At 38.3% G+C, this 13,978-nt stretch overlaps 2 protein-coding genes across 2 annotated transcripts in view; one reads left to right on the forward strand and one right to left on the reverse strand.

Moving 5' to 3' along the window:
• The window catches only part of Ints8 (integrator complex subunit 8), a 51,982-nt gene extending 50,324 nt beyond the window's left edge, over positions 1-1,658 (forward strand). The window contains exon 27 of the mRNA XM_005381819.2: positions 1,524-1,658. Within this exon, the coding sequence (XP_005381876.1) occupies positions 1,524-1,640 (117 nt within the window). The 3' untranslated portion in view covers positions 1,641-1,658. The remainder of the gene's footprint in view (positions 1-1,523) is intronic.
• A 51-nt stretch (positions 1,659-1,709) lies between these two features.
• Positions 1,710-13,906, reverse strand: Ccne2 (cyclin E2). The gene is made up of 11 exons (XM_005381822.2): positions 13,633-13,906; positions 13,442-13,538; positions 13,306-13,362; positions 12,283-12,434; positions 10,970-11,105; positions 9,438-9,584; positions 7,680-7,775; positions 6,774-6,908; positions 4,276-4,387; positions 3,363-3,520; positions 1,710-3,110 (listed from the first exon to the last, which is right to left on the reverse strand). Exons 1-11 carry the CDS (start codon positions 13,644-13,646, stop codon positions 2,997-2,999), a joined length of 1,218 nt encoding a protein of 405 aa, XP_005381879.1. The 5' UTR covers positions 13,647-13,906; the 3' UTR covers positions 1,710-2,996.
• Between the last annotated feature and the right edge of the window lie 72 nt (positions 13,907-13,978).

A 13,978-nucleotide genomic window follows, 5' to 3' on the forward strand; every position in this document is an offset into this window, starting at 1 on the left:
AGCGATTCTTTTAGACATCCCCTGTGTTAAGTCTCTGCCCTCTTTTTCCATTTTCAATAATTTCCTTGGCTCTTGTATGCTTGGGGACAGACCAGAGGAAAGACTGACCAGCCCTCTCTTTATGGAAGTTACAGTTCTGGAAAGTGTAACAGTGTTGGAGCACCAGCTTCAAATTCTTGTATCAGGTCCCTGCTTTCTACCTTGAAAATCACCCACTCTTCAGGTCAGTAAGAGGTTATACTAGAACCTCTCTGAAGGCAGGTTTTTAAGCTTTTGATTCTGTCTCATTGATCTTTTAATTAGTCATTTCCTTCTCTGTCTTGTCAACTTCTTGTAGTCTATATAAATTCTTTCATCGTTAATAGAAAACGTTTTTGACTGTGCTTCTGCCTCCAGCTGCCTCTCGTCTTTCTGCCTAGTTTTTTTTGAGTTCAGCCCAGTGCATCTGACTTTTCCTGTCACTTTTTATTCTCTCAAGGTTACCAAATGCAAAAGCCAGTGGATACGTTTCATTCCGTTACTGTTTTCATCTGTTGCCTTCTTGAAATCCTTTATTCCCCTGGCTTCCCTAAAATAGTTTTTCTTTCTTTTCCCTTTTTGTTTCATATGAATCTCTGTTGCCCACTCTTAGTTTTCCTAGGAAGTTAATCCTTAGGTTATTTTCTGGTCAGCACCCTGCCCCCCTCATTCCTGGTTAATCCTACACACTCGTGCTTTTGACTGCTACCCGGATGCCGCAGAATTTCTCTTGAATATCAGGTTTCTGTTCCAGCTCTGTCTTACTCGGATTTTATAGCCATTTAGAGAAGAGTGCTGTTTAAAGAAGTTCTAATTTTTTTAAAAAAAATCTAACTATGGAAAGGCAAGCCATGATGCCTTTATAGTGTGGAGCAGCTAGCTATGGAAAAGGGGGAGAAAAGATGGAAAGAGCAGGGAGAGGAGGGAATAAAAAAGAATTGATGTGTTACATACATGTGCCAGCTTCTCATGGTAAATGTAATCATTATGTACTGCAAACACGTACTAATAAAAACTTTTAAAAAGTAAAACCATAGCCAGGCATGGTAGTATATACCTGTCATTCCAGCACTTCATAGGCTGAGGTACAAGGATCACAAGTTTGAGGCCAGCCTGAGCTACATAAGCACGACTGTCTTAAAAAACAACAACAAAAAAATGAAAGCTCTGAAATTTGAATTGGGATTTTTCAAGCTACTTTTTGGAGCCTTAACAATTCAACTGTAAAACTGTCAAATTACCCAGGAACGCTTACTTGTATTTTTCATTCATGGGAACATACCTGCATTTACTCAAGGTAGCAAAATGTGACAAAGATGTTCTACAAATCATAGCTCAGCATCAATCTTTTCCTTAAGAACAGCTCAAATCAGTTGTTCTTGGTTTTACAATTAGAGATTCAGCTAATGATTAAACTTTATTATTATTAGCAGATAAGTAGCTTTACACTGTATATACTACCGAGACCTCAATCTTCAATAATTTCACTTTTTTGTTTTGAAAAGATCAAAGCCATCGGCCAGACAGAACTGAACGCAAGCAACCCAGAAGAAGTGTTACAGCTGGCAGCACAGAGAAGGAAAAAAAAGTTTCTTCAAGCAATGGCAAAACTTTACTTTTAAACAGTTAAAAATGTTTACATTTTATTTTTAAACAATGGGCTAAAAATAGTATTAAAAGATTGTTTATATAATACATATATACACATTTAGTGGTGTTTTCTTTTCAGACAAAATACTGAGGCATTAGTTTAAAAACAAATACTATATAGAAAACTTCATACCATAACAGTAGCTTTAATTTACAATTTCTTCAAAGGTAGAAGAGGTTCACAGGTCTGGTAACTAGCAGTCTGGTAGAACTTTCTACTTAAATCTACTTTTTGAGACTGAAGTTATCTCTAAAAAAGGTTGATTTAAAATAATTATGTGGAAGTAGCTAGTTTATATACAACAAGTTCTATGTCAAGTTTTTTTTAATAAATAGATTTCTAGGAGTCAGTATACATTTAATATTTTTCTGCCTTAAAATAGAAAATTTAGGTCAAATGTTAAACTTTAATTTTTGACACTGTCCACATCTCATAATGTAGGAATTTAAAATGGACTTTTAACAGTTTTGGAAACATAAATAAAGCCTTAGTCCTGCTAAATTTTAAAAAATTCATAGGGATATCTTAAGAGTAATAAAGTGACTTTCTTATATAAATAGTTTGAAAAGGTACTTAAGTTTTTCACCCAAATTGTGACATACAAAAAAGGTTATTATAAAGCAACCTCTGTCTGATAATGCCCCAAGTAGGAGCAATAGCATTTCTCTCATTATCATTTCTTTGGTACTCCCACTGTTTAGAGCAGTTTAAACATCATCTTCATTGACACCTTACTGATTGGGAAATATGGCAAGGCAAATAAACTAGCTAAAAATTAATTTCACCATTTGTAAAAATTCAAGTTTTATAATAGCTTTCTACAACAGATAAATTAGTCACCTTATTACAAAACTAAACCTTTGTAAACAAATTTCAATTTTATTTTCAAAAACCAAATTGCACTAGTCAAGAGTATAGGAATTTTAAGAATCTAAAAGCTAGATTCAAAGTACTGTATCACTTAATGTACCCTTTAAGGTAGCACTTACGTAGTCCAAAAAGTCAATGATAAAAGCCCTAGTTTATCAAGACAAATACAGTAACACTGCATCCAAAAAAAATAAAATAAAATGCCATGGCATAAATCATGGTTGGCTTCTGTCCAGTAACCCCAGAAAGGAAGTCATCTTTGTAAACATGTCCTGCTGTTTCTTTAACAGCTCACATAGGAAGTAAGTACATTTCTTTAGTGCCAATCGTGTTTTTTAAATCAAAGAATGGCAGTGTAATATCTGAATTGGCAATGATAATCAAAGGTGTTTTCTTGTAAAACTGTAGATTCAAGCTAATATTGCTCAATTCCAACTTGTTTGCTTAGCTCACATCTTTAGTGTTTTCCTGGAGGTTTTTCTGTGCTCTTCGGTGGTGTCATAATGCCTCCATTGCACACTGGTGACAGCTGTCCCTCTTTTCGAAAGGTGTCCACATAATTGACTTCATCCTATGCATGTGAAGAAATCATACAGCAATTAACAGTTAAGATATATTAGCACTGATCTTGAGATGATTTGCAAATTTTAATTTGATTTCAAACTAATTTTTTTCTCTCCATTCTGAAAACTACGTGCCCATTATTTTTGCCTTACATAAGCCATTGCCCTGAAGGAAGTGGTATTTCATAGTATATCCTTTCTGTCGGTTTTTGGACTTTTCTAGAGAGCAAGATCAAACAAAACTCCACAAAAAAACATACCAACATGGCCAAATAATTCGTATGTGTCTGGATATTATGTCTGTCTTCCATAGGTATCTTCTTAAAAGTCTTCAGTTTCACTGGACTAGCGCTTTTTATTACACTGACGAAAGGTACCATCCAGTCTACACATTCTGAAATGTTATGCCATTCCAAACCTAGGTTTAAAAAGTTGGAAAAATGTGAAGACTGAACATCAGAAACGCCTATCTGCCTAATCATCTTATGTACTTCCTTCTGCTTTTAAATCTTAAGATACTTAAAGACTCATTTAAAAAAAAATCAAAACTAATCAAAATCAAATTCTGACTCATTAAAAAAAAAAAACCCAGAACAAAAATCAAGCAGATCAAAACAGCAGCATTCTGAAATTGTTTTTTTTTTTTTGGTTTTTCTCCGGTACCGGGAACCGAACTCACGACCTTGTGCTTGGCAGACAGGTGCTTTTGCCGCTGAGCTAAATCCCCAGCCCCATAAAGAATCCTAGGTTGACTTCATTTTGTTCTTTTTGGGTGCTTTTTTGTTTTTGTTTTTTTGGTTTTTCTCCTGTACCAGGAACCGAACTCACGACCTTGCACTTGCCAGGCAGGCGCTTTGCCGCTGAGCTAAATCCCCAGCCCAGCATTCTGAAATTGTTATAGCATGACTACATTTGTGGGCAAAAGGACTTAACCTCTTCACCAGTATCTTCTACATATAAACTGAAATTATCAAATTCTAAAGAAATCTTAAAGTAGACCTATAATTGTGTTGGTTCACTTCAAATGGATGCAAGTTCCATTTGGCCTTAGTTTCTAACAAGGAAGAGAACCACTGGGCTGCTGAATTTCCCTCGTGTTTGGTGGTATGTTAGAATTCATAGGTTACAGTCCCATGAGAAGCTGTGAGAAGACAACAAAATGTCAGGTCTTACCTGAGGCTTTCTTAACCACGTCGATGGAGGTGAAATGGCACAAGGCAGCAGCAGCCAGTATTCTGTACTGAAACGCCAACGAGTCAATGGCTAGAATACACAGGTCCAAAAGCTAACGAAGGAAAAGCAAAAGGAGCAGGGTGAGTATTTTATGTCCCTACTAAAATCAGTCAGCTGACATTTTAGGGGGCTTCTTACCTATACCAGAATAGCTGAAACTCAAAAGATTAAGATAAATAAGCTATCAAAGGAAGTCAAGTCTTGGAACAGCAGATCAGAGTGACGAGGCAAGGAAAGAATTACTGCAATGTGGAGCGATGAGTACTAGCAGGAAGGTGCTCAATCTAGAAAGGACAGGGCTTCTAGTCTTTTAAATGAATCATAAAAGATAGGAAGACTGGGAGGTAAAGAATGTTTCTAAACAAAAAAGTTGCAACACAAGCAGTTCAGAGCACTAGAGGTCAAAATTACGAAATAAGTACCTTGCAGGGTTTTTTTGAGACAGGGTCTTGGTATGTAGTTCAGTCTAGCCTTGAACTCACTGTGTAGTCCAGGCTGGCCCTGAACTCAAGGCAATCCTCCTGCCTCACCCTCCTGAGTGCTGAGATTACAGGTGTGTGCCACCATACCCTGCTCCATTCAATTCTCCAAAAAAAGGGTAGCTAGAAAGGTCTACAGTAGGTCATAAAGGGCCTTTAGGAAATGAAAACATTATTCTATAGGCTGGTTACTGAAACTACCAAAGATTTTAAATCAAAAAAGTTAACATTTCAAGACAAATACCTTAGACTGCAGTGGATCTGGCAGGTTAAAGTGTAACATGTTTCTAAGCAATGAGTGGCTACACAGTGTAATTTAGACCACAGGAGAACTGAATGAGTAGCGGTGGGGTGATGCAAGAGGACCAGAATTGAAAGGTGTGAACTGATGCCTGTTCAGTGGAACGAAATACCTGCCCTCATTGCTTCAGAAGGTAATTATCAGGAAAGGAGAAGTGAAATAATGAAGTGAAATAATGTTACCACAGGCGGGGTTTTGCTTGTCAGAAATGCTTAGGGCTAGAAAGAAGTGTTTGGGATTTTGTTTGGTTTTGTCTTTTTGAGACAAGGACTTGCTGTGCAGTTCAGGCTGACCGGGAGCTCACTTTGTAGCCCAGGCTGGTCTCGAACTTACAGTGATCCTCCTACCTCAGCCTCCCGAGTGTTGGGATTACAGGCATGTGCCACCATGCCTGGTGTGCTTGGGATTTTAGATGTTGAAGGATCTACATACACATGAGATTTCTTGGGGACGGGATAAAGTTCATTTATGTTTGGAATATTTACATACAATATTTCTTGGGGAGAGTATGGAAATATAAACACTGCCTGACTTTTATACAATGTCTTCTGTGTGCCTATACTTCAACTGCACTGTCAAGTATGGAATCTTTTACTTGCTGTGTCATGTTGGCATTCAAAATTTCCCAATTTTGGAGCGTTTCAGTTTTTGATTAGGGATGTTCAATTTGTGTTACGCTTCTAGAAACTTTCCACATCAGTTCCCCCAACCCCATCAGAAGGGTATAATTGCCTGTGAAAATCTGAGATGCTGGAAATTCTGACAAAAAAATTAATAAGCTTTTCTTAGAAACTTCTATAAAATGAGGCAATCCCAACATTTATTGGTTGTCCAACTTTGGCATTCATAATAATGCTTGTTAGATTTAAAACACAAATTTTATGCTTCATTCCAAAATGCCATCATCTTTCTATGCCACAGGTAATGTTTTCATGTCCTATGTAGAAGTTTCTTGCTTTTTGTACATGGTAGATATTGCAGCCTAAGGCCTGGCACTGTGGCATACTCGAGGCTGAGGCAGGAGGATCGCAAGTTAGGCCAACTGGCAACCCAAGTTGTTCACCTGAAGCTGGGCAACTTAGACCCTGTTCAAAAATTTAAATAAACAGTGCTGGGGAGGTATTTCATTGCTCTCTGGGTTCAATCCCCAGTACTGACAAAAAAAAAATTACAAGCAGCAACTGAATAGGATCCCCCTCCTCTACGTTGTTAGAACATTTGTTTTATACTGGCCTAGGAAAATTAAATTTGACTTAAGTTTTAAAAACCTATTATGTAAAGGTGATTTAAATTCTAATGACAGGTAACGAATAGGTGCCCTTTGTATTCAAGTGTAAAAAAAATAAGAATGATAAAATAACACTTTTAAAACCTAAAGACTTTTGCCTAAAAAGATTTTTCCATTTTATAGCAAAAAAGATATTTAACAATTTTGGACTCCGTAAGGATGAGAATACTCCTGGAAGTCTAAGGGCTTTGTTTTCTAGAATTACTAGGCAGTATAAATATTGGAGACAGTATTTTATGTGTCAAAAGTTTTCTTGTAGTCAATTAAGAGAATTTAGTTCAATCTGCCATTTTGTTACATAGGCTGAAGACTGCGTATACCAACAGACCTGGAACTGACAATGACATTAACATATACATGAGATCAATACCTGGGCTATGTGGACGAAGGTTTCCTGAGAATACTGAGGTAGAAGAACTTTAGGAGCATCCTTAAGAGCATCAACTTGGAGAAAGAGATGTAACCAGGAGATGACTGTGACAGGACAAAGCTCCCACTTTAAAGCCTGTTCATGAAATTTAAAATTGCCTATTAACACCCTTGTTTATAGCAGCACAATTTATAATAGCTAAACCCTGGAAACAACCCAGATGCCGATGAACAGAGGAATGGAAACAAAATGTGGTATCTGTATGCAATGGAGCATTACTTTGCCACAAAGGAGGATAAACTTGAGGCATTTTTAGGTAAATGGATGCACCTTGAGACCATAATCTTAAGTGAGATAAATCAGGCACACAAGCTTAAATATCATGGCTTCATTGTGTGAGAAACCCAAAGTATAAATAAGGAGCAAAATGCGGGGGACAGATTGGGAAGGAGGAAAAACTTGTTCAAAAGGGAAGGGGAATAAGAGATGGTAGAGGGGAGAGAAGGGAAAAGGGATTTTTAAAAAATGGAAATATGACTTTTATAGATGAGGGGAAGGCATGGAGGGAGGAGATGGGTCAGAATAAAATATATGTGTTATGTACATGTACACATCACCCATAATGAATGTGATGATGTACTGCAAACCTGTACTAATAAAAAATAAAACTGTGATTATGGGAAAGTAGATTAGGAGTGTACACACATAACACCTCACAAGAGTTTACAGGTTAAGCAAATTTCCCTCCCAGCCATAGCTACTGTCAGTGTTTTAACGCATTAACCTCTTAGAACTGGATGCTAATAACTAAAACCTCAGTTCTGAGTACTGACATTTTAGTACTGGTGGTTACTTCATAACTACTGTGTTACTAAGATGCAAGTAAAAACAAAGACATGATACTACCTTTAGTATAATGAGTTCCATCTTTACAATATCTTCCTCACTGCAAGCACCGTCGGTGACATAAGCAAACTCTTGGAGTTTGGGAGCATAGATTTCCTTTAAATTGAAATTTTTATTAACCATAATTGAGATAAAACAAAAGAATTATATACAAGCTACACACAAGCTTCAGTTTTAATAACTTCACAAATTTACTATAAATCTTAGTGAACTAATTACACTACATAGCTAAAATAACCTCATACGCAAGGTCGTGAGTTCGGTTCCCGGTACCGGAGAAAAACCAAAAAAAAATCCAAAAAAAAAAATAAAATAACCTCATATTTAAGGTATCTTTCCTATCTAGGCTTCCAAATTATCAACTATATTGATTATGAGGCTTATTTTCCTACAACTTTAAATATTAGTTCATAAACAATTAGATTATCTTAACTAGTTGAGTTAAACAAAAAGTTTGCTGGGTATGGTGGTGCACGCCTGTAATCTCAGCACTTGGGAGGCTGAGGCTGAAGGATCACTACAAGTTCAAGGCCAGCCTGCGTGGGCTACACAGTGAGTTCAAGGCCAGTATGAACTACATAGCAACACCCTGTCTCAAAAAAAAAAAAAAATAGCCAACTTGTTTTAAGATTTCCTAGTATGTTAGTTAGTCCAAAACACTCAACAAGTAAGTTCTAGAAACTAAAAATATTTCCTTTACCTTAGTACCAAACTACAGTTACTCAAAAATACTAGGCAGCTCAGTAGTAGAGAGCTTGTCTGGCCCTAGGGTCAATCCTAGCACTACAAAAAACAAAAGTAAAAACAACAATAAGATATTTTATGTGGCTCATACCTGTAATCTGGGAGGCTGAAGGAGAACCGTACACTGCAGCCCAGCCTGGGCAGCAAGACTGTCTAATATGTTTTTAAAGGCTGGGGATGTAGCTCAGTGGGAAAGCCCTGGATTCAAACCCCAATACTGAGGAAAACAAAACATAAAACTGTGCAGTCTGGCGACAGGCCTGTTTTGGCTATCCAGAGAAAATCTGGAATGGTCAAAAGATTTAAGAGAGGCCTCCTGCGTATGAGAATAAGCTCAATATCAGAATCGCAGTCCGAAAAGGGATCCAAAACAGTATGTTTCTGTGAAGGTCAGGCCAAACTTGGCAATAGCTCTTAAAGCTCAAAGGACATACTAGGAAGGAAAATTTCAGGAAATTAACATATGATGGTAATTTCTCTTCTGCCCTCAAAATAATGCCACCTGTAAAAAGTATTGATGATGTCCATACTGTGTTACTTAAGGAAAGTAGATTGTGATTATGGGAAGAAAAACCTCAGACAGGAAAAGAACTGCTTTCTAGCATGACACCACCATTACACACAGAAATATTAGACTGATTAGATGACGATTCTAGCTCAATACAGCATTTCTTTCATTTGATTGGCTGTGTAGTTTTCAAAGGTTGTTCAGTGAATCCAAATGCCACAGTTATGTATAGGAAGACAAGTGTTGATGTGCTTGATTTGGCAGAATGAGTCACGGATCCTTTACACTAATCCTAGAATCTAAACTAGAGACACGTAATAGGCTCAAAACCTAGAGGAACTACAATAATTTCTTCTTTCATCTGTATCGGAATTTTCAGAAAAATGTATTGAGGAAACCATTCACCTAAGGAATTTCTATCAAAATTGACAGTACTCTCTGGGATTAATCTGTCAGTCAAAAGAGAAAAAGTTTGGTGGTAATATGGATGAATACAGATAACTTACCTCAAGTTTGGAAGCAATGAATAATGAGGTAATTCCAATAAGTTGAAGCATGTTTTTATTTATATTCCTTTGTGTCAACATAAATCTATCAAAAAAGTCTTGTGCAAGATAAAATGTTTCCCTATGAAGTGTGTATACTTCACATACCTACAGAAGAATCCAAACATTTAAATATTACTCTTAGAATTTCTCCAAATTAGAAAGACATCTCTTAGCATGCCAGACTTTAGAATACTTTTAAACCAAACCTAAAATTTTTAATACTTTTAAACCATACCAAAGCTAGAATATGAGACAAACACATGTACTAATAGAATAAACAAACCTATTATGATCCTCATTTAGTCTTTTTTAAAATTTTTTTTTATTTGTCTTTTTGAGACAGGGTCTTGCTATGCAGTTTAGGCTGACCTTGAGCTCACTTTGTAGCCCAGGTTGGCCTTGAACTCTCAATGATCCTCCTGCGTCAGCCTCCCGAGTGCTGGGATTATAGGCGTGTGCCACCACGCCTGGCTCCAGTCCTCATGTAGTCTTAATCTTAGTTGTATAGTGTATCCACGGTTTTGTTTTATAGTGCAAGGGATTGAACACAGTGGTTCCTCCATGTTAGAGCCGGTGCTCTAGTGAGCTAAGTCCCCCACCTCCATCCATCCATCCATCCATCCATTTGAGCCAGAGTCTTGTTATGTAATTCAGGCTGGCCTAGAACTCACTACGTAGTCCAAGCTGGCCTCAAACTCATAATGATCTTCCTGCTTCAGCCTCCCAAGTGCTAGGATTTCAGGCATGTGCCACCACGCCTGGTTTATAGCATTATTTTTGAAAGGAACAGAAGTACATTGTAGGAGCCGGGGATGTCACTCAGCGGCGCAGTGCCTGCCTGGCAAGTGCGAGGTCCCGAGTTCAATTCCTGGTTACCCATCCCCAAACAAGTACGTTATAAAGGGAAGCTACACAGAACCTGGAGAGGTTAGGGCTTCTGGTTTACCAAAGCCCCATTATGATTTAGGGCACAGATGTAAAGTCCTCTAATAATTTAATTTTGGTAATGCAGAAAAAAGACATCTGAGGGTCTTGAAGCCTAGTCCTGGTTCTTTGCACAGCAGTATTTAAAATCTGGTCAATTAGACATTCCACTCATCTCGAGTACCCTCGACACCCAGAAAAATGCAGAGTACAAAGCAATATCCACACATACTAAGAATTCTGAATTGGCTTTGGCTTGTGTGCAGCGGTTGTGTCCTTATACTGTTTTGTTTTGGTGCTGCTGACTGAACCCAGGCACTCACACTTGTTACTTGCACACTTCAACGGTGCTCTCTGCCTCTGAGCTCTACCCGAGCCCCTGATTTTACTCTTACAAAGTAGACAGTTGTCTTCCACTTTCGGTGCCACCAACTACTGTTAAGTACCCCAAGAAAGATGGCTTGCTGGTAATAGATAGTATACCCTGAAGGCACAGAAAGCATGTTTACCTCTAAATATTTTCCCATCATACAGAGATAAAGGAAACTTATACTGCTGGAACATACCTCTAAAAGCCAGTCTAGAAGTATTGACCTCATCTGTGGTTCTAGGTCACAATGCAGAACTTCGAAATTCTTGTCATGAACATACATGCTTTCCTTTTTTAGCATGTTCAGCCAAACCTCCTGGGAGCAGCCCCAGCTATGGAAGATGTAAAAGTAAGCACAATTTACATTGTGTGAGCCATATAACACACAGGCTGTCAGTAAAATCCAACTTTCAACTAGAATTTGAAAATGCAGCTTTTTAAATTAGAAAAAGATTTTTAGTTTGAGTTTTAGAAACCAGTTTTTCTGCACAAGAAAGTAGAAGCCTTAAGTAATACAGTAACCTGGAACGTGGTTACCTTAACTGGCAGATTTCAAAAACGTGCTCGCATCCCAAGTATTTATGCTAATTTAGGTAAATTATTTAAACTCTACTTAAAAAGTAATTCAGGGCCAGGCATGGTGGCGCATGCCTGTGAACTGAGCACTCAGAGGCTGAGGCAGAAGGATTGCTGTCAGTCAAAGGCCAGACTGGATTAAACGAGACTGTCTTTAAAAACAAATAGCTGGGGATGTAGCTCAGTGGCACAGTGCCTGCCTGGCAAGAACAAGGTCTTGAGTTTGATTTCCGGTACAAAAATAAAAACAAACAAATAGGGCTGGGGATGTGGCTCAGCAGTAGAGCTCTTGCCTTCCATGCACAAGGCCCTGGGTTCAATCTCCACCACCACAAAAACAAAACACAGGGCAGGGAAGACAGCTCAGTGGCATAGCACTTGCCTTGCATGAGTTCCTGAGTTCAATTCCCAGTACCAACGAAACAAACACAAAAGAAATGACAACGGTGTCAAGTGATAGATACGGTGGTGCTGTGATGTGACCATTAGCATTATATCCCTATATTAAATGCCACACTGTACCCCATAAATACCTACTTTGAGCCGGGCATGGTGGCACATGCCTGTAATCCCGGCACTCGGATTGATGTGAGTTCGAGGCCAGCCTGGGCTACAAAGTGAGCTCAAGACCAGTCTCAACTGCATAGCGAGACTGTCTCAAAAAGACAAAAAAAAAAAACCTACTTTGTGTCAATTAAATATAAATGTATCTTAAAAAACAACCAGTTCTAATAATGAAAATAATTTTACAGAAACGTTTTAAGTACTCCTATCAAGGGCCACAGAACTATTATTAGGTGAAACATATTTAATTAGTAAACGATACAATTTTTGTAAGTTTTCCTATTTTAAAATGAGAGCAACACGGCACTATTTTCAGTTAAGTCTGTAAAATTTTAACCTTTGATTTAGAAGTACAGAAATTTTTCTTACCTTAAATCTGGCAAAGGTGAAGGATTAATAAAAAGATTTTTAAATCTGTAGTTTGTAAATCTAGAGAAGTCACTTGTTCCTATCTCTTTGTGGGGCGTTTCAATGAGAATACAAGGACTGACTCCTCCAGATAATACAGGTGGCCAGCAATTCTGTCATTTAAAAAGACAAGGAATATCCAATTGTACAATACGAAACCTTAGCTTTTGTCCTGGATCTTTGATAAATTAAAGCTAATAGTCTAAACAATCTATAGTTTTAGCTAACATAGCTAACAGTTTGGTTAATAGAACACTTAAATTTTATAAATAACCCATATAGCCCATATCAATCTTCATAAAATGACAGGATATTTTAGACAATACAATTCCAGTAACACAAGACATTAGGTACTGACTGAAGGGGAGTAATAAAATACATCTGCAATATAGAATATCAACCACTTTCAAGGTAAAATAAATTCTAGAAGTGGCAGCAAAGGTGCCTTTTTAAATAAAACGCTTTTTAAGGTAAGCCCTTCTCCAATACTTTAGAATATTTGAAGGCAAAACCTTAAGAATGGAATCTAGTGGAATCACTTGAAGGATTCTTCTTCCAATAATGCTGGTTTCAAAAGGAACCACTGTGCTTTCTGTACAAGATATAAGGAAGAAGATGTAGCAAAGGGCTGGATGCCAGGCTATCAGTGATCTCACATCCTATTTATGCCAAAGAAGCAGCTATTAGGACCGTTTACTATAGTCTGAGAGGGAACAAAGAGCAGAATATCAGACAGATTAGGCGGGCCCTGGTGCACCAGGCAGCTCCAAGAGGGAGGGATTTACAAAAAGGAACCAGCTGCTTCAAGGCAAACTTACTCTGCAGCTGTAGTAGGATTCAGACATATATAAAACTCCTTCCCGCTGACCTCTAGAAGTATTAAAAGTGACAGAAATTTTTTCATTGCAAAGCGGGAACATTATTCTTATTCATCCTCTCCTCCGTTCACTTTCCCCCAAAACACCCAGCTCAGTCCTGCATTACCCTTATCTCATATTGATGTTTCCTGGTGACCTTTTCTTCTTTTCTTTTTTTGACATCCTGGAAAACAGAAATGACTGTTGGTAAACGAAGTTCCAGCAAGGACTCTCTCCATTCCCTCTCTTTGTCCTTAAATCACCTGTGCTGTTTTTCTCTTCTTGGCTTGCATTATGTGGGCTTCTTGGGGGGAGTCTGGCTGGCTGGACTGGGCATGCTGCTTAGCTTGTAAACGGGTGCTGCAGAGGATTTTTAAAAAGGAAGTTTAATAAGTCATGCATTTCAAAGACAGCGTCTAATTTTGAAACATGTCTCCAAGACAAATAATGTTACCTTCGTCTTGACATTCTCTTCTTTCAGGTGTAGGAAACCTCTGAAGTGGGGAAGAAAACCCAGCGTTAAGTATTGCGCACTGGCATCCGTATTCTCCAAGGGTCGATCGAAGCTGATTATAAGTTTCAGCTAAATCCCCCAAGGATGGCCCCGGGGATTTCACCACGTTGTCCTTTGCACTCCTTTGGTAATCTCATGGAAATTAATTCTGGACACACGCCTGCATTTTCTCGACCGAATGCACAGCCTGGACGCGAGCGCTTTCAAACGTGTACCCTCAGCGTGCAGGGCGGCCGGGCTCCCCCACCGGCTTTCTCCGGGCCCTCCACCGACCCCCCACACCCGC

The sequence above is a fragment of the Chinchilla lanigera genome, unplaced genomic scaffold (genome assembly GCF_000276665.1).
Source record: "Chinchilla lanigera isolate Chin_1 unplaced genomic scaffold, ChiLan1.0 scaffold00016, whole genome shotgun sequence".
Lineage (NCBI taxonomy): Eukaryota > Metazoa > Chordata > Mammalia > Rodentia > Chinchillidae > Chinchilla > Chinchilla lanigera.